The 22,707-nt window shown below is 54.6% G+C and overlaps 1 protein-coding gene across 1 annotated transcript; it reads right to left on the bottom strand.

Moving 5' to 3' along the window:
• Positions 1-1,469: 1,469 nt before the first annotated feature.
• On the bottom strand, positions 1,470-22,707 carry TCF25 (transcription factor 25). Its single transcript, XM_065925241.1, has 18 exons — positions 22,392-22,707; positions 14,558-14,722; positions 13,727-13,798; positions 13,212-13,330; positions 12,817-12,882; positions 10,112-10,194; positions 9,185-9,315; positions 8,989-9,088; positions 8,436-8,529; positions 7,347-7,439; positions 7,123-7,228; positions 6,064-6,223; positions 5,272-5,359; positions 4,635-4,793; positions 4,450-4,540; positions 3,969-4,048; positions 2,902-2,974; positions 1,470-2,816 (listed from the first exon to the last, which is right to left on the bottom strand). The coding sequence occupies exons 1-18, from the start codon at positions 22,581-22,583 to the stop codon at positions 2,658-2,660; spliced, it is 2,031 nt and encodes a 676-aa protein (XP_065781313.1). The 5' UTR covers positions 22,584-22,707; the 3' UTR covers positions 1,470-2,657.

The raw sequence follows: 22,707 nt of genomic DNA, 5'->3' as shown, positions 1-22,707 counted from the left end.
CCTCCTCCCTTCCCTTTCCAGGACTCACATGGCCTTCTCCTCTGTGGCTCTGTTGGTGCTGTTTATTGAAGCACATGGTATGTGAGACAGTACACAAGTTATAAACATGTAGGCTGGGGCATGCCGCACCCAGCACCCTCGGGACTGCAGCACTCCATAATCAGTCAACCTAACACGACCACACCAGACTCTCTGGAGCACCTCCTGCCCAGCAGCCACCCCCTGACCATCGTTTTTTCCATTTTAGAACCTGATCCATAGGACTCGGGGCCCCTCCTCACTCAGCACTGAGATGCTCTCTTGGCTGCTCTCAGTGGTCGGCAAGGGATTGGCCACGGGGCATCTGGGCGGCTCCCGTTTTGTCACTAACATTGCTGCTGGGACGCCACCTGGTCAGAGCCATACTTGCAGCTTTGGTAGATTCAGGAAACCCTTTTACCTGCTGGTGGACTGTTTGCCTGTTCCTGGCCGAGCACGAGCTCCCCACCCCCATGTAGAGGAACCAGGCACGGGGTGCCCCCCGGTGGACAGCCCCCAAAAGAGAAACGGGTCCCAGAAGAGGACCACGCAAGAGCCACAGCAAGGCCTGTGCTGGGATCTCGGTCCTGAACCAGCCATGCAAGCCTAGGACTCCCCAGGAACCAAGGCCACTGGGTGAGTGGTGTCCTGCCTTCAGCTTCCACGTCGTTGCTGCCCCATAAATAAGGCCTTTGAGCTGCCTGCGCCTCTCCAGCCCCCAGTCGCCCAGCCTGAGACTTCAAAGGGCGTGAGAACTGGGCTGCCTTTGCCAGGAGCCACAGCCCTCTTCCTGGGGAGGCCTCGCGACTCCCCATCTGGTGCTCACCCGCAGGCGGGGGACAGCGGGATCGCCAAGCTGTGATTGGTCACGGTCCTGGGAACCATCCATGCGAACCCACAGCTAGCCCTGCAGCCTGTTCGCCTCTGTCCCCGGGAGTAAATGAGTGAGGGGAGACAGGCGGGGCTGGGGGGTATGGCCGCCCCCTCAGAGGACACACCACGTGAGAGCATGTGCCGACCACATGTGGAGGCTGAGTGGGAACCCCAGAACCAGAAGAGGTCTGGGCACACAGAGGCTCGTCCCATGAGGGAGCTCCTGGGAGCCAGAGCCTGAGGAGCCTCGCCTGCAGAGCTGAGGGGCGCCTGCATCCAGTCACAGTCACACCACAGTGGCCGCCTTCAAGGGGTCACCCGAGGGCAGCCACGGGGAATGTGCTGCCAGCACCCCCACTCCCCACCCCGCCCCGCAGGAAGATCTCAGGAAGGCCTGGCTCAGAGTTGAGTCATAGAGTCTTGGCTCAAGAACTGTCTATTTTCTTTTGAACTTGGGGAAGGGAGGGGCTTTTGTGCCCGTTCTTTGGTGCTTGTGCTGAAGACCTGAGGTGTGATGTGACTTGGTGGCAAGGAGTACAATAGCAATCCATGAGCAACACAAGGTCTGAGTGGTCAGGTGAGAATCTTTATAGCACAGATGTCTAGATGTAAGGGCCCTGGCTGTCTAACTCTAGCAGCCAGAGCAGCATGGCTAAGCACTGTGTGGGCAGCAGGCCTGGGCCCAGTCTTTGCTTCACTATCCCAGGACCCTGGCTCTTCATCGTAGTTGGACTGCTGGTTGCAAGATGGCTGCTGTAGCTCCATACATCACACCCCCACCCAAATGTATTTAAGGTTGAAAGAGGCAGGGCACCAAGCTCTCCCTGCTTGCCTGTCATTTTCAGAGAACAAGCCCCTTCCCAAAAGATCCTCAGCAGACTGTATTACTGGCCAAAGTCCACCACAGGCCACCTTGGTGCGGGCCGCATGGCTCCAGGGCAGGCCTGGTCTCTGGAGCTAGGTGTGGATGATGGGAAGTTTAGCTCACAGCATCATGTCTGAAGGGCCCTGTCCTTGCCAGGTGTTCAGGTGCCCCTCACCTGGGAACGGCTGGAGGGTGAGCCCACATCACTAGGATGCCTTGGACTTCCTGGAAGACGGGCGATGGACAGGAGTTGGGTGGCTGTTGACAGGAGACGACTGGGTCACACCTGTCACCACACTGACCGGCCTGGGGCCCAGACGCTACCCTGGAGCACACAGGCAGCCTCTGTGGGCAGAGATCAGGGCTGGGAGGGTGCTCAGTAGACAAGAGTACCCAGTGGGACTCACAACCTCAGTGGCCTGGATCCTTCCACCACCACACAGCGTCCTCGGTCACGGGCAGCCTGTGTGGTTCTGAGCTGTCACTCAAGAGTGCTAGGACGCAATCTGGATGAAGTGTCTGGTCTTCGCCCTCTCCACCCCTCAGTCCATTTGCCCCCAGATCAAGTGCCCCCCAGTCTCTGCCTCGTTCACTCCCCAGAGCTGCCAGGACGAGCAATCTTCCCAAGACATATCTCTTGGCTTCCACACCCACCCGTGTCCCCTGAAGCCAGCGTGGACTCTGGCCCTGTGATGCCCCAGGGCAGCATGGCAGTGGCGGCGAGGTCCTGCCCGTGAGGGAAGCTGGGGGCGGCGACTGCAGCCCTGGGAAAGAAGAGTTCACGCGGCAGAGTGCAACCCACGTAGTTTATAGAAGAGCAGAGCAGGTGGCGACCTGGCCGATCCGACCAGAACAAAACCCGGAGCACGACTGCAGCGCTGGGGCGTGCGCCCTGCTGAACTCAGTCCCACTCCCCGTCGCCCTCAGGGTGCTCCTCGGGCAGCACCTCCAGGTCGTGGAAGTGGAAATTGGCCATCATGTCCCGCACAGCCAGCATCAGTCTGTTCAGGCCCTGGTCATGGTGCAGACCCCCGGGCCCCCCGTCCTCCGGTCGCTCCCCCTGTGGAAATGAGACCTGTCTGAGCCAGGCCTCCAGGCCCAACGCCCGGTCTCAGGCTGGTGCCCCGTGGGCTGACGCCACGTACCTCCACGGTATAGTTGGGCAGCAATGAGCGGAAGAAGAGGGCAATGGTGTTTCCATGGCTGACGGGGCTGAGCCTGCAGGAGGGAGTCAGGATGGTCAGAAAAGCCCGGTGGGCTGGGAGGGCACCCCCATGGAGGCTGGGGCCTGAGGGGAAAGGGGATCCAGAGCGGGTTGGTCCTTTGGAACGAAGTTGGTTGAGCAGAGTGCAAAGTAGGGTCACTGCAGCCGAGCCCCACCGCATCTTGAGAAAAGCTGTGTTTCCAAGTGTCCTTCCCTCCGAGTTGTGCAGTGAGAGACGATGCTAGCAAGTGCGTCTCAGGGGCCTCCTGCACTTTCTGGGCACCTGGAGCCAGGATGGCCCCCAACTGTCCTTAGTGGGACCACACCCCACATGCCAGCTTGGTTTTGAGTCTTCTGATACTCATCATTAATAATTTTCATCTTAACCCACTGACATTTTAACTGAGGACTGTATTTCCTTATGAACATGTACTCTAAGTTTTATACTTCAAAGGAGATAAAAAAGATTGGATCTAAAAAATACGTCGGCCTGAGCCCTGGACATGAGAAAGTCTGTCTGAGTCTCCTAGACTGGGGACTGTGAGGTCCCCCTCCTAGACTAGGCTCTGTGTGAAATGAAGCACTTACTCCCTCAGTACTAAAGGCCATAAGGAAACGGAAAGAAGCCTGTCTCCAACACGATTCTAAAGCAGCTTGGACAATCGGGCCTCGGGGCCTCCTTCCCAGCCTCTGGCTGTGCTGGACGCTTGTCCCTGGGGCCCTGCACGGGTTGAGGCTCCCATGGGAAACCAGCTGCCCCCCACACCCCAGGCTCATGGCTGTCTCCTCCAGGTTCTTACACCAGCTCTGACTACATATACTCCTGGATTCAATACCCATGTCCCATTGTATCCACCACCTGCTCCAGAACCTGACAGAAAAACGGCCTTGGGTGAACAGATACATGGAAAAACACGGCCTGTAGAGGCTGACTCTTTTTTCTGAGACCCTCTGAGCCCCAGCACTGACCTCGGAGCAGTGCAAGGCCAGGAGCAAAGCAAGAAGTACCTCTCAGGTCTGACGTAGGAGTAGATGGTGTCCAGAGGGGGCAGAGGGTCGAAGCCCAACACAGACTGTGTGGTCACATCCTACGGAAAGGGACAAAGGGCACGGGCTGCTTTCAGCTGACTCGACTCTGGACAGGACATTTCTGCTGGGAGTGGGCCACATTCCCTGTCAGGGAAGTCTGGGGCTGGGGGCTTCGTCCACCAGGACATTCAGGCTGTCTGCTCTGAGGATCAGGGTGAACCCAGGACAAGCACATGTGTGGGGATCACAGGGCCTCCGCTCACAGGTGCTGTGACTCCCCCCAAATGTCAGGGCTGCTGGCTACAGGCCGTGGGCCCCGAGCCATCGGGTCACCGCTCTGCACCCCGTAAGATCACAGAAGCTGCAGGCATGGCTCTGCCTCTCAGGGGGCTCTGCATGAACCATGACCTGGGGGCAGAGCTGCTGGAGGGACAGAGCCCGCAGTCAGCCCTCTCCTTACCGGTGGCAGGGCGGCCACGGCCTCCTTGATCTCAGACAGGACCACATGCCGGTGGATGTTCCTGGGCGCCCGCTGGTACAGCACCTTGCGCCTGGGGCCGGGAGACAAGGGCGGCGCTGCAGGAGGCCGTGGCTCCACGAGACAGGCCGGCCCTCCGCACTGCTCACTCCCATGCCCCGGCTCACCTGCTCTCACACGCCTCCACGGCAGGGTCCCCAGCGTCCACCGCCTGTAGGACCTTGTGCACACTCTCCTCCAGCCAGTTAATGGTGGCCGGCTCCTTCCAGAGGAAGTGTGACCTCCCCAGGTACAGGCTCACCAGCTGGCTCAGGGCAGGCGGCTGGCTGTAGGCAGCGGGGACTGTGAGACCCCATGGGACGGCTCCATGGGCCCACTGGTGCTCTGGGGGTCCCAGGCTGTTGGCAACCTGGAGCAGAAGGAGGCCGCCCCAAGGGGTCTGCTGCCCCGGGACGCAGCCCCCAAGGCAGGGCCCCCAGGCGTTTCCTTCTGTGTAGCGGGCACCCTTACTAAGAACAAGTTCCCAATGCCAACATAAACACTCAGAGAATGTGTGCACCTGTGGACATAGACCTGAGGACCTGCCTTGGTGTACTGGCCAACCTTGAGGTGCCTGGCTCCCATGTCACAGGTTTTTCTTCATTTATCATGAGAAATTTTAAAAGGCAGCAGGTGGCAACAAAGGCATCTGGACCACATGCACAGCTACAGCAACACTATGCTCGCCCAGCAGACATGCTGCAGCGGCCCCAGGCTGACACCCAGGTGGTTGCTCCCCAGGCCCCAGGCACCTCCAGTCTGTACCTGATCTCGGCATCGGGTCCGAAGAAGTGGTGCGTGGCCACGGTGGCATCGGGGCGCACACTGCAGTACTCGAGCAGGGGCATGAGCACTGTGGGGGAACAGGGAGGCACCCTGAGGGGCTGAGGCTGAGGAGGCTCACTCAGGACTCTGGAGCACGTGCGCTGGATGTTGTCATCAGAGACCCTCCCCTGGGACACGCAACACTACAGCTGCCCATCTTCCCGATGGGGCTTCCCCATGAAGCGGGTGACCTCACTGTGCATGGGTCTCAACGGGGCAGGGTCAGCTCCCCTCAGACCCAGCCAGGCAGCCCCACGCGTGGATGGAGCCAGATCGAGATGAGCAGGAAGTCCCAAGCGACCAGGCCACCCACAGGCAGGCTCGCCACCGGGGAGGGAGCCCCTCAGGAACTACACACAGTACAGGACTGCAACCCCACCAGGGCCTGATGGGGCGGCAGGCCCTGTTCCCACCCACACAGCCAGACTTCAGGGGCCCTGGAAACCGGCAGGTCATCAGAGAGAACCCAGGGCAACCCCAACCCCGAGCTCCTCACCCAGTGAGAACTGGGTCCTCAGGACAAGGACAGATACCCTGCTTCCCGTCACACCCAGCCTAGTGCCCTCTCCCTGGAAGCATACGCTTCAGGTGACAAGTTCTGCTAGAACTGTCAATATCTGAAGACACCCTAAGCCCCAAAGATGCTCCGAGAACACGTGGCTTTCAGATGCATCATTGGGAGCTGGGCCAGCGTGGGACCCACTCGTGCCTGGGGCTGCGGGGCATACTCACCTCCAGGGAACATGGTGAGTGCCTGCTGGATCCGGACAGAGGCCTCCTCCCTCGCGGAGCTCACCTCCTGCTCAGAGAGGTCTGCCTGCTGGCTCAGCAGGAAATAGGCCAGCGGCACAGAGAAGGCAAAGTTTGGGAGCTGGGACAGGTTCCGATGGGCCTACAAGGGGAAGGGGAAGGGCTTCAAGGTGATGCTCACGGGCACATGGCTTCCATGGGCAAGCTGTCCCTTCCTCTGTGCAGAAAGGCAAATAAAGGACCCGGGTGTGAGGACAGAGGCAGGCCGGGTGAGCGAGAAAAGGCCGGATGCCCACCTTCCCAAGGCTCAGGGTCATCTGGGCAGTGGAACCACCCCCCACCTCCACGGCTGCTGACGCCTGGCCCTCACCGCCCTGCCCAAGGGCACATGGCAGAACACACACGATGTATGATGCTCTGTGAGGATGAAGCCACGGTCTCACCCCAAACATTCAGGGGCAGCCCCTGCAGCTGTGTTCCTGTGACCTCAGGAACTTGTGTGAGCTAGACCCCATGGGTGGGGATCCTCACCCAACTACACCACAGACCCAGAGTTCGAAAGGATCCATGTAGTTAGCCTTCAGTTATACACCGGCATGTGCTATGAGGAAGTTCAAAGAGCAGTAATGGCTGTCACCTCCTGCCTCTACCCACTCCTGACCGGAGGTGTCCCCCGAGACAGCACCACCCAACAGGAGCACACCATCAGTATACAGTTTCTAGCAGCAAATTAAAAGAAAACGGGTGAAATTGATGCTAATACCTTACATGCAATCTAGCATGCCTAACACAGCAACACTTGCACGTGAAGCCACTGTGAAGGTCATCAATGGGACTGCTGGTGTCCTCACTCCTGCCCAGTCTCAGACCCCTCCGGCACCAATGTGTCCAGGGGTCCGATGGCCATCCCCTCCCCCAGGCCTTCTCTGCGCTTGTGCTCATCTGTAAGCAGGTGGCAAGGCAGGGAGAGGCAGGAGCACTAGGGTCTGCCCCAGAGCCTCCATGGAGGCCCCACCCTGCCTGGCCTGTGTGCACACCCACCTCCCACTCCTCAAACAGGCGGATCAGGTACTCGTAGCTCCGCGCTCGTAAGGCCAGGTGGTCGATCAGCAGCAGCATGCACAGGGGGTCCTCGTCCGGCTCCAGGCTTCCAGGGGGAGGCAGTATGGTGAGCAGGGCAGGCAGAGGGAGACAAAACCCAGAGTAGGCTGGCGCGGACGCCCAAGGGCCGCAGCCCTGGGCTGGGGAGCAGCGGCGGCCCCTACCTGAGGATGAGCTTGCAGTACTCCAGCGCCGTGCGTGGGCAGCCCCGCTTCTCCAGGAAGCTCATCTGCTTGTAGAGGGCCAGGTAGAAGCTCCTAGACCCAAGACAGTTCCTCGTGAATGAGCGCGGCAGCAGGCCGCACCGCATGTCGCCCGGCGCCTCGTCCAACACCGCGTCCACCCTCTGCCCGTGGGCTTCGCTGGCGTATCCCGTGTGGCCTAATCAGCGCCAACATTCGCCAGGGTCCTGTCTGCAGAGAAGGTGACTCTGCTTGTTGTCTGCAGTCACGTGTGGGAGCACGGACAGAAAACCAAGCTGATATGTTAGTGGAGACCTCCATCTTCTCGGGCTTTCTCAAAATAACTCTCGTTTAAGGGAAGAGACTTAACACCTTAAACTGTAATCACCATCTTCATTTATCCTCAAATTTCAACTGTCACCACTGCCCTGTAAGTGCCTGCTAATGCCAGGAAGGTCAGTGTTTTCAGCATCTCAAAGAACTAAGAGTTTCACTGGAAAGAGCTCATACAACTAGACACAAGAAAGTTCAGGACCGGCCCTGTGCCCTGGGGCCCAGCACAGCCCCCAGCTGGGGGACACAGCCCACATGCGACATGACAGGAGGGTGGAGAGGGAGACTGGGCTGTGGAGCCTGCCCACATGTGTGGGGCCCTGAGGCAGAGGCCCAGGTGGGAGGCTGCACTGCCGAGCAGGGGCTTTGGGGGAGGGGCATCTACAGGAAGAGGGTCCCACATGTGCGTGTGACCAACCACCGCACGTGGACATGATGACTGCGATCGCAGCACCAGCATGCACACCTGCCCACAGGCGTTCCAGAGGACCCTGAGTCCAGACACAAGTGGTGAAATGGCTGATGGTTTCTGTCCTATTGCCCATGAGTATCAACCCCAGGCCGGCCGGTCCTGTCCATCCCTGGGCCCAGCCCTCCTGCATCCGAGCTTTAAACACAGTGAGATACCCTAGGATCCCAGTGGTGCCCCTCACAGACTGTCCGGCCCTCACGTCGTGACGCCTACGACCCTGCAAGGGAACACAGTGTGGCCCACAGACACCCAGGCGGGCCGCTCACCTGTTCTCAGGCCTACGGTAGTCCAGCCGGCAGGTCCCGCTGGTGAGGCTGAACAAGGGGTGGAAGGCACACTCCATGCTGTAGAGAGCACGCTCTGCCGGCCGACAGACACACAGTGGGCATCAGTCACACCCAAAGGGGAGGCATAACCTGGCCACACCCCTCAAGAAACCCAGGAGCCCCCAGGGGCCAACTCCCAGGAGCCAGGGTGGGAACCGGCTGGGAGAATGAATGAAGGGATGAAATGCTGACACAGGGCTCACACAGGTGAACCCTGAGGACATCGTGATAAATGAAAGAAGCCAGAGGGAGACACCAGGGTTGTGATTCCATTTACAGGACAGTCCAGAGACAGAGGATGGACTGGCGGTTGCCAGCGGCGGGGGAGGGGAGATGAAGGCTGATGGTCAAGGTCCTTTGACGCCCCATGGGAATGACCCAGAATCAGCAGGGGGGTGGCTGAAGAGCTGTGTGTACACTAGATCCATAAAGCTGTATTTATAGAGCGTCCCCGCCTATATGCAGGCAGGCGCTGGCTGCTGCACGGCCTTACCCACGAGGTCGCGTGCTGTCTCCTGGTCCTCCTGAAAGCGGCATGCGTCGCTGAGCTGCAGGAGTGAGTCCACGTGGTAGGGGCTCGACTGCAGCAGGACCTATGGTGGGGGGGGTGGTGTGCGCTGATGAGATGATACCCAGGCAGGCCCCAGGCCTCCGGACGCCCCCAGGACCACACCAGGACACCCACGCACCACAATGTTGTTGGGCTCCATGGACTCGACGGCAGCCAGGAACTTGTGCTGTGTCTGCTGGTACTCCTCGCTGTGCTCAAAGGCGAAGGCCGAGCGGCCTTTCCTGGACTCCAGCAGCCGCATCGACAGACCTGGGGTGGGGGTTGCCCACGTCAGGATGCCCAGAGCCGACTGCCTGCGGCTCAGGCCACACATCCGATGCCCCTTCTACCCTTTCTCTCCCTAGGAACGTGGACAATAGGGGGACATGCAGAGCCCGCCTCCCCCACCACACCTGGTCAGCCCCAGACATGGTCTGCTTAAAGTCAGGATCCAGATGTCACCCCCGAGGCAACAGGGACTGCTAACTCATGACACAACTCTGCTCCTGTGGTGACGCTGGGTGCCGGGTCCAGGGTCTGAGAAACCTGACAACTTCATCTCCTTCAGCACTGTCGTGAGACCCGTTAGGGTCTGGGGATGCCCTTAGCCATGGTCTCTGACAGTCTACTCCAGCCCACCAGGACCCCATTGCCAATGTGTCCTCTGCCTGCAGTCAGGAGCCACTGTTGGGAACACGGGAGGGAAGAGCAAGGGGGACGAGGTGCCCACCAGGTCCCTACTGGGCACAAGGGGTCGTGCAGGGCACCCCAGGCTCCAGGGTGCCCCCATCCTTCACGTCACACAGTCAAGCCCCCAGCAGGGCACTACCCCACATCCAAACCTTTCTGCTCTGCTGCTGATCTTTGAATTCTGTGCACTTGTGAGTTTGCAACAGAACACAGAACAGCACAGTTGAAGAATGAACTTGCTGGGTTCCTGTGGGGCAGGACCCACAGCACAAAGGGAGAAGGTGGAGAAAAGCGGATTACCACACGGCTGAGAAGACAGACGGTGGGTGGGGCCTGAGCCCAGACGCTGGAGCCCCCGGCAGCCCCACTCCCTCACCTGGTTTGGTGTACCGGGGCCACGTGCTCTTCGGGGTGGTCAGCCATGTACACTTGGGGTACACGCGCTGTCTCTGCCGCGGCCTGGGGAGAATGGACAGGGCACGGCTTTACCTCGGTGGGCAAGAACAGAACATAAACTGTCTGGACAACAGCCATCAGGCTGCCAGACGCGACTGCAGACTGAGATCCGAGCGACCAAACCACACACGCAGAGGTAAGAAAAACAGGAAACTCAGGCTAGTGAAACTCAGGCTAGGAAAGGTAAAAAAGCAGCACAAGGTGGAACCTGATGTGAAGACAACAAGGAGAGAGGGAGCCTGCAGTGACCAGCAGATGCGCTGGCCTCCCTGGATGATGACCCACTGCGCAGGGGCCACCAACAAACCCCAGAAGGATGGGGCATCGGTGCCCAAACACCAGCACACTTCTGGAGAAAGCAAGTCAGTCACACACACACACAAGCACGAGTGGGCCGTGGCCCGGCTCCCTCCCCCAGCCCTCTCCCAACCTCTTATGGGGGGTGTTCTCTGCTGCAGGCGCCAGCCCCTCCCCTCAGCCAGGGTCACACCAAAGGCTTTCTCCTCCATGACTGAACTGAGCAGCAGTGGCCTAGTGGACTCGTCTATATTTCTCTGCATAATTCTTTGATTATCTGAATTATTTCATCAAGGAAAAAAAAATGAGTAAGAATCTGGACTGGGTGAGGAATGGGATGAAAAAGTATGCCCCTTCTTCCAACAGAGAAGTAAAAAACTGGGACTTCCTTGGTGGTCCAGTGGTTCAGGATCTGCCTTCCAATGCAGGGGATGCATCTGATCCCTGGTCGGGGAACTAAGATCCCACAGGTCGCAGGACAACCATGCCTGCATGTCACAACTGCTGAGCTTCCCCACTCTGGAGCCCAATGGCCACAACCAAAGATCCAGAATTCCACAATGAATATCCTACATGTCACAACTGAGACCCAATGTGGCAAATAAATTTTTAAAAATCCCACTTACTCCAAAAAAAGAAAAAAAAGTAAAAAACTACAGGAGAAAATACAACTCTTCAAGAAAACAGTGTTAAAAAAAAAAGAAAAGAAAACAGTGGTCAAAACCTGGAGGAAACCGAAATGTGGGGTGGTTCGAGGTGATTGGTAAGGTATACAAAGGAGAATTAACCAGATACTCAGAACTGTCCTGTCTAGGGATCCGAGGGAGGGTCCAGCCCTGCAGGGAGCTGCTAGGCAGGCAGGAGAGGCTGCCCTGGGAGGTGGTGCGCCAAGGCGGGGCAGACACCAGCAGCGGAGAAGGTGAGGCACACAGGGCACCTGGAGGTCCCGAGATGGCCAGAGACACGTGGGGCCAGGGGCCCAGGAGAGACCACAGCTTCTCAGGGAAGCCTGTACACAGGAATTAAGTGTTCAAAGGAGTAAATGGGGAAAAAAGTACAGTTTACCACTGAAAACATAAATGCAGAGCTGTTAAATACTAGTACACTAACAACTGTAATTTGCACAGAAATACGATCAGGCAAACATGTAAAGATGTGATACAGAACGACCAGACAGACGGCAAACAGAGGATGCAAGGAAGCAAGGTGGAAGGTCGAGTCCAGGGAAGCCCAGGTGAAAAAGACGAACATTTTGAGTTAAAAACGTTCTTCCTTAATATTCCAAAAAAGAAGACAAAATCAGAGACCCCTGTATCCTGTGTATACAGGACCCTGTGTCCTGTTAGGGTTAGGGTTAGGGTTAGGGTTAGGGTTTGGGTTAGGACCCTGTGTCCTGTATAACTGAACATCAAAAATAAAAGCAAATTATAAAGCAAACACAATGAGAAACTCAATGGCTCAGATTCCGTGCTTCCACCGCAGGGGTCATGGGTTTGATCCCTGGCTGAGGAACCAAGATCCCTCATGGTGAGCAACAAGGCCAAGAAAAACCAAACCAACAAAACTCAACACATGACTATTTTTCATCTTGTTATCACGACAGGCTTTAAAGCCTCCCACGTCTGCCATGGATCCGAGCAGGAAGTCACACCCAGATTGGGGGTGGGGGTTCAACTCTCAAGAGGGCAGCGGGTGGCACCCCCACGGCAAGTGCCAGCAGGGGCTGCTGTCAAACACACCCCAGCACCCGTGTCCTGGTATACGGTGCCCAGAGCTCAGCCACGCAAACTAGGCACGTGAAAGACAGCAGGACCCGCAGGCCCAGAATGCACAGCAGACAACCGGACTGGAGCTGCTGGAGTGAGTGGCGGTTTTACAGAAGCACTGAGTCCTACAATCAGAAACACATGCACTTGAAAAGATAAAGCCTGGGCCAAGGGAAAGCTCCTTCAGTTGGGGCTGGGCCTGCAAGGGAGCGCCAGGCAGAACAGCCCCTCCCACAGGAGCCTGGGATGGCAGTGCTCTGGGCGCTCCCATGGCCTTGAACACACGGCTGCAGCCACAGAACCCACTTCACAAAGATCAGACTTCTGTCAGAACCTGAACTCCAAATCAGAGTTGCTCTAGACTGCAAAGCAAAAATGCATCTGGCTGAGATTTCAAGGCTTTGTAAAACTAGGACCCTAGTGGGCAGTGGTGGTGTGGGACGGAGGGTGAGGCCGCAAGCCTTCTCTCCAACTCCCCTCGGACCCTGGGACTCCGTCTGTCACTGTGGCTCTAAAGCCCCTCCCCTCCCCCCCCTCAGTGAAAACACAGCAGTGATCTTACCTCTGCTCCCCAAGGACAGCTCTGGCACCAAAATATCTTTTCAGTTCTGTGTCTGGATTCAAGTGTCTAGAGAATTGAAAATTTTAGAGAAAAAAACAAAGATGAGTGCTCTGACAATAATCCTGGGAATGTCAGAAAGTCACATGAGAACCCAACGGGAAAAATCGCTCTCCTGCCGGCTGACCTTCTCTGCAACCACACAGCCCGTGACCATGCTGGCCACCACTCGCTGGCCATGAGACCGAGGGGCCTTCCCTGCCTTAGGGAGGAAGGAGGCCACAGCTGGCAGTAGGGACAGGAGCAGAGGAGGTCATATACCCCAGGCACAGAGAGCTAGAGAATGGTCCTGATGGGTCAGCACCAGCCATCCCCCTCCTCACTCGGCGAGGCCGCACCTGTGCTCCACGTACAGGACGTGCTTCTTGGTGCTCAGGGGGGGCGGGCCCGGGCGGCTGGCACCGCTGGCATCCTCAATCCTCTCCAGGATGCGGTCAATGTCCTCCAGGCCATTCTCCTGAGATCCCAAACGACACACATCACCACACGGAGCAATCAACAGCAAAATCTACTTTCACTAAAAGCAAGTACTATATCATGTCGCCTTCCTGAAAGACAGTCCAATCCGAACACCATGTACTTCAGGTACAGTGAGGACAAAGGAGAGGTATGTCATAAGATGGACAGTCAGAACCACGGACCAGGAAGGGACTCAGAGTCTGCACTGTTTCAGATGTTTGCTGGAAAATGGACAGCACAGACGGCTCCAAGCCTCTGGGATCTAAGTGAACAAGCTCGCTAATTTCCCCCAACCTCTGAATAGTCAACAAAATATCAAGTAACACTGGCCTGTTTTCAACACCACCTCAAGAAACAGAAAAGAACAGAGAGGAAATCTGCCAGCTGTACATACCGAGGTTTCTCCTGCGTTTTTCTTATTTTTCTGTTTTCTTTTCTTCTTGCGGAGTTTGCTACTTGCATTGGACTAACAAAAGAAGCACATTTCACTCAGTGGAGAGAGACGAGGACATCTTAAACCCAAGAACTAGCTGGAGGGGGGGAGTCAGCTGAAGGGAATATGGCAGCAGGCCTGTCATCCAGCTGCCCACCTTCTGAATCTCCTAGGAACACACCTGCTTCTCTCCAGCAGCTGACCCTCCCCCAGCCTTCCCAACTCTGGTCTCACCCCACCTTTCTTAGGAGTCCCTGACACTCATGGGGTTTGGACCATACACCCACCTGCCCTCGTGTCACCACTCCCCACTGCGTTCGGCAGACCCCCCCCTACTTGCAGGCCCCCTGCCTCAAGATCTCTTGTGCCTTTACCCGGCCACCTCCCTTCCATCAGTGCGAAGGTCCTTAAGGAAGCCTCCAACATCCCAAGACCAGTCGGGTGCCCAGCTGCACCAGAGGCCCCTGGAGGACACAGATGGGCCTGCAGTGAGCACTTGGCAGGTGAATGATGAGGGGCCTCCTAGGAGACCCCTTCTTGTCCAACCCTAACCTAGCCTATGTGCTTCAAGGAGCATCCACCCAGTCACAAACAACACACCCAGAATGTGGGAGGCAGGCCCTGTGCCAGGGAGACGTGCCTAGAGGCCCCTGCTTATGGCCCTTCCCCAGCCACCACTAGTCTCGAGGAGTCCATGCAAGTTTGATCATGGCCCCCAAGGCAATCCAGGCAGCTGGGCAAGTCACAGAACAGCCCTCGGAGCATGCCAGCGGGATGGAGGGTGGGCCGCACCTGCTCTGAGGGAACTGCCGTGTCTGCCGCGTCGCCACCCCTGGTGGACTCTGAGTGCCCGCTCTGGGCCCTCCTCTTGTTCCCTGACACCACAGCGTCCACAAGCAGACAGTCCGTCCTCTCCCCGTTTACCCCAGGTGCCTCGTCAAGGTCCTCAATGTTTATCTGGAAACAAAGATGGGGGAGCAAGGGTGTTAGGGCTGCGTCCTAGTCATCAATTACAAAGGTGAATCTGAGACATGCATGTCTTGGAGGGGCGGGTGCATGTCAGATCACTGGGGTCACAAAGGGGAAGACCATGAACATCACCAGCCTAGGGTCCCCAGAGAACGCTAGAGTGCCATGTGGCCACGTCATCTGCTCAGTAGTGACAAGTGCTCCCCCTCCGAGCACCACTCCAGAGACGGTTTGCAAACATACTCGCTCAGCTAACGCCTCACTGCTCCCTTTTCCCACCTGGACTCCAGTCAGCCAGTCTACACCAGCAGACAGGAGCAGTGCTGGGGAGAAGGTGGGTGACGCACGAGTTAAGGATGGGACCTCAGTTGGTAGTGAACAGGGATAAACCACAAGCACGCACGCACGCACGCACACCTTAGGGACCTGATGCTAGATGGTAGGTCCCGAAAGATGCACACCCTCACTCTTGAGAGGGGCGGGGACAAGTCACGGAACAAGCTCTGGCCTTCTGGCCAGTAAACGAACCAGCAAGCCAGAGAAAACGAAGCAGCAACCACCAGGCTCCAAGAGCCAGATTTGAGGGGCCCACGCTGCTTTGCTGAGGTCCAAAAGTAGAGAAATGAAACCACATTCGATTCAGAACATCCGAAAAACATAAAGCTCAAAAAACAAAAAATAAAAGCCACTCTAACCCCAGAGCCCTAAGATGATTTCAAAACAAAACTGGGATGACGTCCTCAGCGACTGTGCACTGCCTGCTCCCGTAGGCCCGGGCTCCCACGGAAGGTCTCAGGGAGGGAGGACATATGCCTGTCTGGGTGCCCTGGTTTCCTGTCTTCAGCAGTAGAGGTTCCCAGGGGGCAGGGACAAAGTGTGAGGCTGTGTGATGGCTGCCTGTCCCTCACGTTCATAGTTCTTCTTCTGTAACGACTGGAAACGGGGAGTGACAGGGAGGGGGGCTGCTCCCCACACCAGCGCCACCAAGGGAGGAAGTACCGGAAGGGTCTTCTGATGTTTCTTCTCTGTGGCAGGGGTCCTAGATGAACGGCCCGCACACTTTGTCCAGGATTCTGCACCTCCGGGAAGTTAGGGACTGGTTCTCTTTTCAGTCCTGCTCATTTCCTTCAAACAAATTCTCATTTTTGAGCCCCCTTTGGAAGCTCTGAGAAAGTTTTGAGAAGTTCCAATTAATAACAAGCTCCATGCCAAGGTCAACTTCCCTGGAAAGAAAATCTCTGACTGTGCACACAGGACGCAAAGGGCTCTGCACACCGGCAGCTTCACTGCTACCCACACTGGCCGGTGCTGGCCCAGCACCTCTGTCCAGCACCCTGACGTGTCTGACTCGCCATCCAGAAGCCTCCAGGTCGGTCATCAGCTTCAAGGTCCCAAATAGATGCCAACATCCAGAGGCTCTTGTCCACTGCTGGTGTGCACTCTGGGATCCACAGTATGACAGGGCACGAAGCACACTACTAGTGAGGATGCGGAGGGGCTGGATCTCTGCTCGGGGTAGGAAACTTTTTATTAAAGCTCTTTGAAATGAATGTACAGGACAAGTTTTGGAGGAGGTGTGTGACCCAAACTCTGGTCAAGAGACAAGGCCCTTCCATGACCCCAAAAACACGGGCCACGGTACACCCCGGCTGGCAGCTAGCCCTCCTGCTGAGGCTGCCGAGTCCTAGGCTTTTCACCACTATGACTTTGCCTGTCCCAGGACACTGCATCCACAAACCAGTGTCTTCTTGTGCCTAGTCCCACAGTGTACAGCTTTTGAGGGTCGTCTCATTCTTTTTCTAAAAAATTTATTTACTTTTGGCTGCGCTGGCTCTTCATTACTGCATGTGGGCTTTCTCTAGTTATGGTGCTTGAGCTTCTCATTGCTGGGGCTTCTCTTGTTGCGAAAAATGGGCTCCACAGCGAGTGAGCTTCTGCAGTTGTAGAAGCTGCCCAGGCTTACATGGCCCTCAGCATGTGGCATCTTCCTAGACCAGGGAGTTGAACCCATGTCCTCGTGCTCAATGCACAAAGAACTGACAACATTCACAGAAAGGAAAATAAAAGAATATCAAAACCCCATTAGGTAAATAAAGACTAAGAAGAGGCAAACAGCCAGTTACCTTTAAGAGAAACTTTAACACTAAAAAACATTGTGTACTCACCCTAACATTTACCATATCCAGCACTCCTCACTCCGCCACATACATCTACATTACCAGTTGGTATCATTTACCTTCAAAATGAAGTTTTCTTTTAGTGTAGGCCTTATGGCAATGATTTTTCTCAGCTTTTGTGTTTATGAAAATATCTTTATTTCACAATCATTTGTGGTAAACATTTCCCTGGACATAGAATGCACTTTAAGGATGCGGACCCCCTCTGGGCCAGAGTGGGTCAGTAATTGCTTTCCTATAGACAACCTGTCTCTTACCTCCAGCTTCTTTCATGATTTTTCTTCACCATGGGTTTTCAGCAATTATGATTTAAACTATTGCTAAATCGTATCCCACTTGGAGTCTGTTGAACTTTTTGGATCTATGGGGTTTTCTTCAGTGTCAAATTTGAGACTTTTTATAGCACAATTTCATCGATGGCTTTTTCTGCAGAACCCCTCCCGTTCTGCTCCTCCAATTACAGACATTAAACAACATGATACTGCTCTACAAAGTACTGAGACTAATTTTTCCCAGCACGCTCCCCCTTTCTGGATTGTTAGATGGTCTTTTTTTTGCCCTTACTTCAAGATCACTGATCTTTTCTTCTCAATTATCTAATCTGATACTCAGACCACTGAGTTAGTTATTCATTCCAGATAGTAAATATTTTCCTTTCTGGAATTTGCTCTTTTATAGTTTCTACTTCTATAATGATATTCCCTATTTTTTTCCCTCATTATGTTCATGATTTCCTTTAAATCCTTGAACATATTTGTATCTTGTCTGAGGCTTGTATATGATTTTACCGTCTGTCATCAGCATGTTTGTTCCTACTGAATGTTTTTTCTCCTGGTTACAAATCACATCTTCCTGCTTCTTCATTTGTTTGGAATTTTTTAGTGGGCACTGACTGTCATGATGTGACACTGCCGAGTGATTGGATTTTGTAGTTTTCCTTAACAGAGTGTTGACATTTGTTTAGGCAGGTAGTAAATTTACTTGCAGATTAGCACAATTCCTCTGAACTTTATTTTTAGGCTGTCTTAGGATGGGTATAGGATATTCTTCATTGGAGGGTGACTGTGCCCTACTCCTACAGCAAGGCCTTTTGGAAGCCTCCACTCGTCTGCTCTGGTCGGTCAGAGCTGAATGTCTTCTCAAGCCTGTGAGCTCAAGTGGTGGTCAATCTCTGGTGTTGTCCCTTCTTCACCTGTTGTTCTATGCCTAAACAACCAGGTATCAAGCCCAAGACTCCAAACAGGTTTCTAGAACTCCCTCTTTCCAGCTCCCTCTCCCTTAACTCAAGCCACCTCTGCAAACCCCAAATCTAGTCTACCCCCAACTCCCTGACTCCCCGAGAGTACTGCGATCTGCTGGGACAGCCTTCCTGTGCTAATCTCTGGAGAGTGTCTCCAAGTAGAAAGCTGGCACGGGGGTCTTGGGGACCTGAGACCTGCAACGTTTGTTGTCTAATGTCTGAACACAATTAGTTCACTGTTCTGCTGGTCTTGCAGTTGTTTAGGGCAAGAGGGCTATTTCAGTACCAGTTATTCCGCCAGGACTGGAAGTAGAAAAAACCTTACTTTTGTTTCTATTAATGCACTGCTTGGTGTATTGGGAGATTATTTTTGGATCTACAAAAATAAGCCTTTTGGGAAATTCCTGGCGGTCCAGTGGTTAGGGTTCAGTGCCTTCACGGCAGGGGCCTGGGTTTGATCACTGATCAGGGAACTAAGATCCTTCAGGTCGAAAAAACAAAAAGCCTTTCATTTTAATTCTTTTTTCAATTTAAAGAGAGAAAACATTAAACCTCTGCAATACTGACAGAGTACTCCTATGGTATGTAGTCAAGGAGGACAAAGCCTCATCTACTGTCTATTGTAGGTACATCTACTGTCTACTGTAGGTAGACACTGGCATCAATGAGGCCATCTCTGCTAAGGTTTTCTCACAGACTTAAGGATAAGACAATTGATGTGACATGATGTTAACATGAAGAATCTTAGAAAACTATGGTAATCCTCATCCAAATCCTTGACCAGTGAAAAAAGCTACAGAGGTTCTAACACCACCTGAAATTAAACACATTTGTGAATATGAAGCCAGGTGTTTTGCTCCTGAACTGGACATCAAAGATGAAGATGACATATATTGGCAAGTCGGCGGTCACTGAACAACTCAAACAACAGCAACCTGAACAATGATGCTTATTTTGAAAGAAGTTTGTTGTTATTTAATTACATAGTTTAGATTTCCTTTATAATTGAGGTTTCTTTCAGAGACTGGTCACTGCATTGTACATGAAAACAGAGAGACAGACTCATGCAATTCTCTGGAGAAAAATGGTCTTCTTGCTAAAACTTTTCAATGATATAGAGTAAAACTTGACAGTTTTCAAAAGTTTCTGTAGTTTTTATCAGATTGTCAAAGTGGTCCCTGACCGCAAAACACTAATAAGTTCTATTACACAACACTATTTAACAGTTGTGCAGTACGTTATGCTGCAAAATTCAAACTATACTCTAAAAACAGGCATGTTCATCATATAAATTATATTTCAATAAAATGGATTTTCAAAAACCACTTGGAATGAGGTAGGGCAGATGATTTCTAATCGAAGGACAAGGAAACTCACTCAAGAGCCAGAAAAGAGGACAGCCCCAGTCACAGACACCCTAGAGATCTTCGCGCTCCCAGGGATGGTGGGGGAATCACTTAAGTCCTATTACACCCTTTCTTGGTTGTTAACATCATTCAGTACCAACATCTGCTGAGTGCTGTGTGCCTGGCATGGAGTTCACTGACCCCTTGTGACAACCCCATGAGGCAGGAAGCAGGGGAGCTGACATGTATGTTCACGTAGGTTAGGAATGCTGTCCGAGTTCTCAAAGGTAAGGACATGTGGAGCCATGATGCAAATCTGGGTCCTTCTGACCGTAAAGCTAGGTGCAGGCTCTCACTGGCTGGCCTCAGAGGACCTCTCTGCACACCCACAGGGGCAGACGCCACTCCGGGGGTGGGGAAACACTGGGGAACAATGAAGTCTCCGTTCTCACAAGGCAGAGGGAGGCAAGCAGCACGAGATAAAAAGAACATGGAGGTAACTTGGCTGGTCTGCTCGGTGATAAACCTCCATGGGAAAAGGACAAAGATCAGAAGAAGGGGGACGGGAGTGGGAGGGGGATGTAATTTTAAATTGGGAAGGATGAGCAAGACTCAGAAGGCAACATCTGAGCGAAGCCTGAGAAGTGAGCGACGGGGGAACAGAGCATGTCCCAGGCAGAGGGGATGGCGGGAGACCTGTGTTTCAGGCCTGTGGCTCCAGCAGATGAGCAACATGACCCAGGCCCTTAGGAGCTATAAGGAAACAGGGTTGACAGCAGACGTGGGCCTGACAGGATCCCTGTGGCTACTGCATCCAGACAGGCTGCAGAGGACAAGAGGATGAGCGGGAGTGGTCAGAATGGTTCGCACGGAGGCAATGGCCACCCCGCAGGCACTGTGCCTGAAGCCGTACAGGCTTTACCAGGCTCTGCATGTGGTGTGTGAGACAGAAAGGTCAAGGGTACTTCCAGGCTGCTGGCCTTAGTAACAGGAGAGTGGAGCTCCCTCAACAGTCAGGGAGGGCTGGAGGAGGCAGAAAGCAGCTGAAGCTTGGACACACCAAGACTGAGATGTCTGCAGAACATCTAAAGGGGATGATGGGAGGTGAGGTGTGGATCCAGAGACCATGATGGAGGTCTGTGCCGGCCACATCAGTGTCCTACCGGAAAGCACAAGGGAACACACACAGCACAGACAGACAGGTGCAGCCGCTGGTCCCCTGACCTGAGTTCATGGGGCTCCACATAAGCATCCTTTCCCTCTGTTCACACAGAGAAGAACCTGCCTTTTCCCCCATTTATCCCACATACCCTGGCCTACCATCCATCTACTTTCTTCTTCGGAAGGGACACTAACTATGCCTCAGAGAAAATACCAGGGGATGGTTAAGAGTACAACTGTAAGTCATCAAGCCTGGATCTACAGTGAGTGTCACTTACTACCTCATTTGTACAATGGGGACAACATGACCTGGGCAGACAGTAAGGCACACAACATCACAGCAGTGCCTGGGATGTGTGAATGTTCTCCAAATAACTTAATATTGTTTGACTTAAAAAAAAAAAGAGAGAGAGAGACACTAAACCTGGAGAATGTCAGAATAAGGAGAAATTACCCTGACAGAAGATCCGTGAAAATGGTCAACTCCAGCACAAACCCATTTCAGACTGTGAACAAGTGGGATGGAAAGAAGCCCTGAGGGTTTTGGGACAAGTCAAAAAGTAACTGCAAAATTTAGGGATAAATGATGTGATGAGAGCCTTGGGGTAAAACAACCAGATGTGGCTGTGCGTGGGGAGCCACGGAAGCTTGGTAGGGGGAACATGAAGGTTACTTGTAACACTGTTTTCGCATATGTTGGAAATCTTCCAAAATAAAAAGTTACAAAGAAAGAAATGACAAGAAACAAGAGTGCAAGGAGGCTCAGAAGAGGTGGACAGAGAGTCCAGAGATTTTGAAGAGATTTCATGCCACCCCCAGCAGAAACTGGAGTGAGGCTTTCTCACCTTAGAGAGACATGGACAACCTCTAAACCAAACTTCCCATGTGGGATGGGCAGCCTACACTCTCCATTATCTTAGGATAGGTCCTAACGTGCCACCTTCCTGTGAAGTTGGGAGCCAGACCAAGAGAGAGGTGTTTTCTTACAGATCTTCAGACCTACTGCTACTCCTCCGAACGCTCGGCGGTAGTGTGGAGCCCCAGGTGTGTGCTGGGCACAGGAAGCAGACATGCTACCTGCCACACAGGCAGTCGGCGGAGCCAGAACCAGCACATGCAAAATTACAGACCCAGTTGGGTCTTCCCTGGCAGTCCAGTGGTTAGGATTCTAAACTCTCAGTGCCAAGTGCCCAGGTTCAGTCCTGGTCAGGGAACTAAGATATCACTAGCCACGCAGCCAAAAGAAAAAAAATAAAATTACAGTCTGAAGCCAGAGCTTTGGAGAACCCAGGGTGGGGGCGTTATTCCTCGGTGCCTGGCACCTGCTGTGGGAGATGAAGCGACGAGCAAGGGAGAGGCAGAGTCCTGGGTTGTGAGAACATTTGCGAAGGCACCGCGGGGGAGATACTTAACCCTGAAATCAGAGTTGGAGCCCCAGTCCATGGGAATGAAGCCCCGCCCACCACCCCGCGGTCCCGCCCCCAAGACAGGCCCTGCCCACCCCGCGGCAGCCCGGACCCTACTTACCCCGCCCCTGAATGCTATGGCCCCTCCTCCCAACGCGGAAAAAACCCAAGGTAGCTCCGCCCCCTGGCCTCAGGTCACCTCCCACTCCTTTCGCCCCGCCCTCCCCACTGCAGCCCAAACCCTCATCGCCCCGCCCCGTGACGTCACGGACCCGCCTCGCACACCGCCCCCACCTGCTGCCCCCACCCCAGGTAACCCCGTCTCACCAGCTCGAACCGGTTGTTGACTCGGACTCCCTCCTTCCCTGCGCCCCGGGGGTGCCGGCCACCTGGACCCCGCTTTGGGCATTCTTCTTCCACATCATCGTCATCATGAAGGACAAACTGCAGGGCGCTGGGCCCGAGGGGTTCCTGGCCGCGCTGTTCCCCCCTCAGCCTCCGGAGGGCCCGACGCGACATAGGACCCAACAGCCGCTGACGTCTGGAGACAGGCAGAAGGAAGAGCAGAAAAGAGAGCGGCCGGCGCGCCTGCGCATTTAAGGCGCGGTGGCGCGAGGCTGGCGTGTCGCGTCTGCGCGCTGCT

Source organism: Muntiacus reevesi, chromosome 2, assembly GCF_963930625.1.
Source record: "Muntiacus reevesi chromosome 2, mMunRee1.1, whole genome shotgun sequence".
Lineage (NCBI taxonomy): Eukaryota > Metazoa > Chordata > Mammalia > Artiodactyla > Cervidae > Muntiacus > Muntiacus reevesi.
This window is presented reverse-complemented; position numbering and strand designations above follow the sequence as displayed.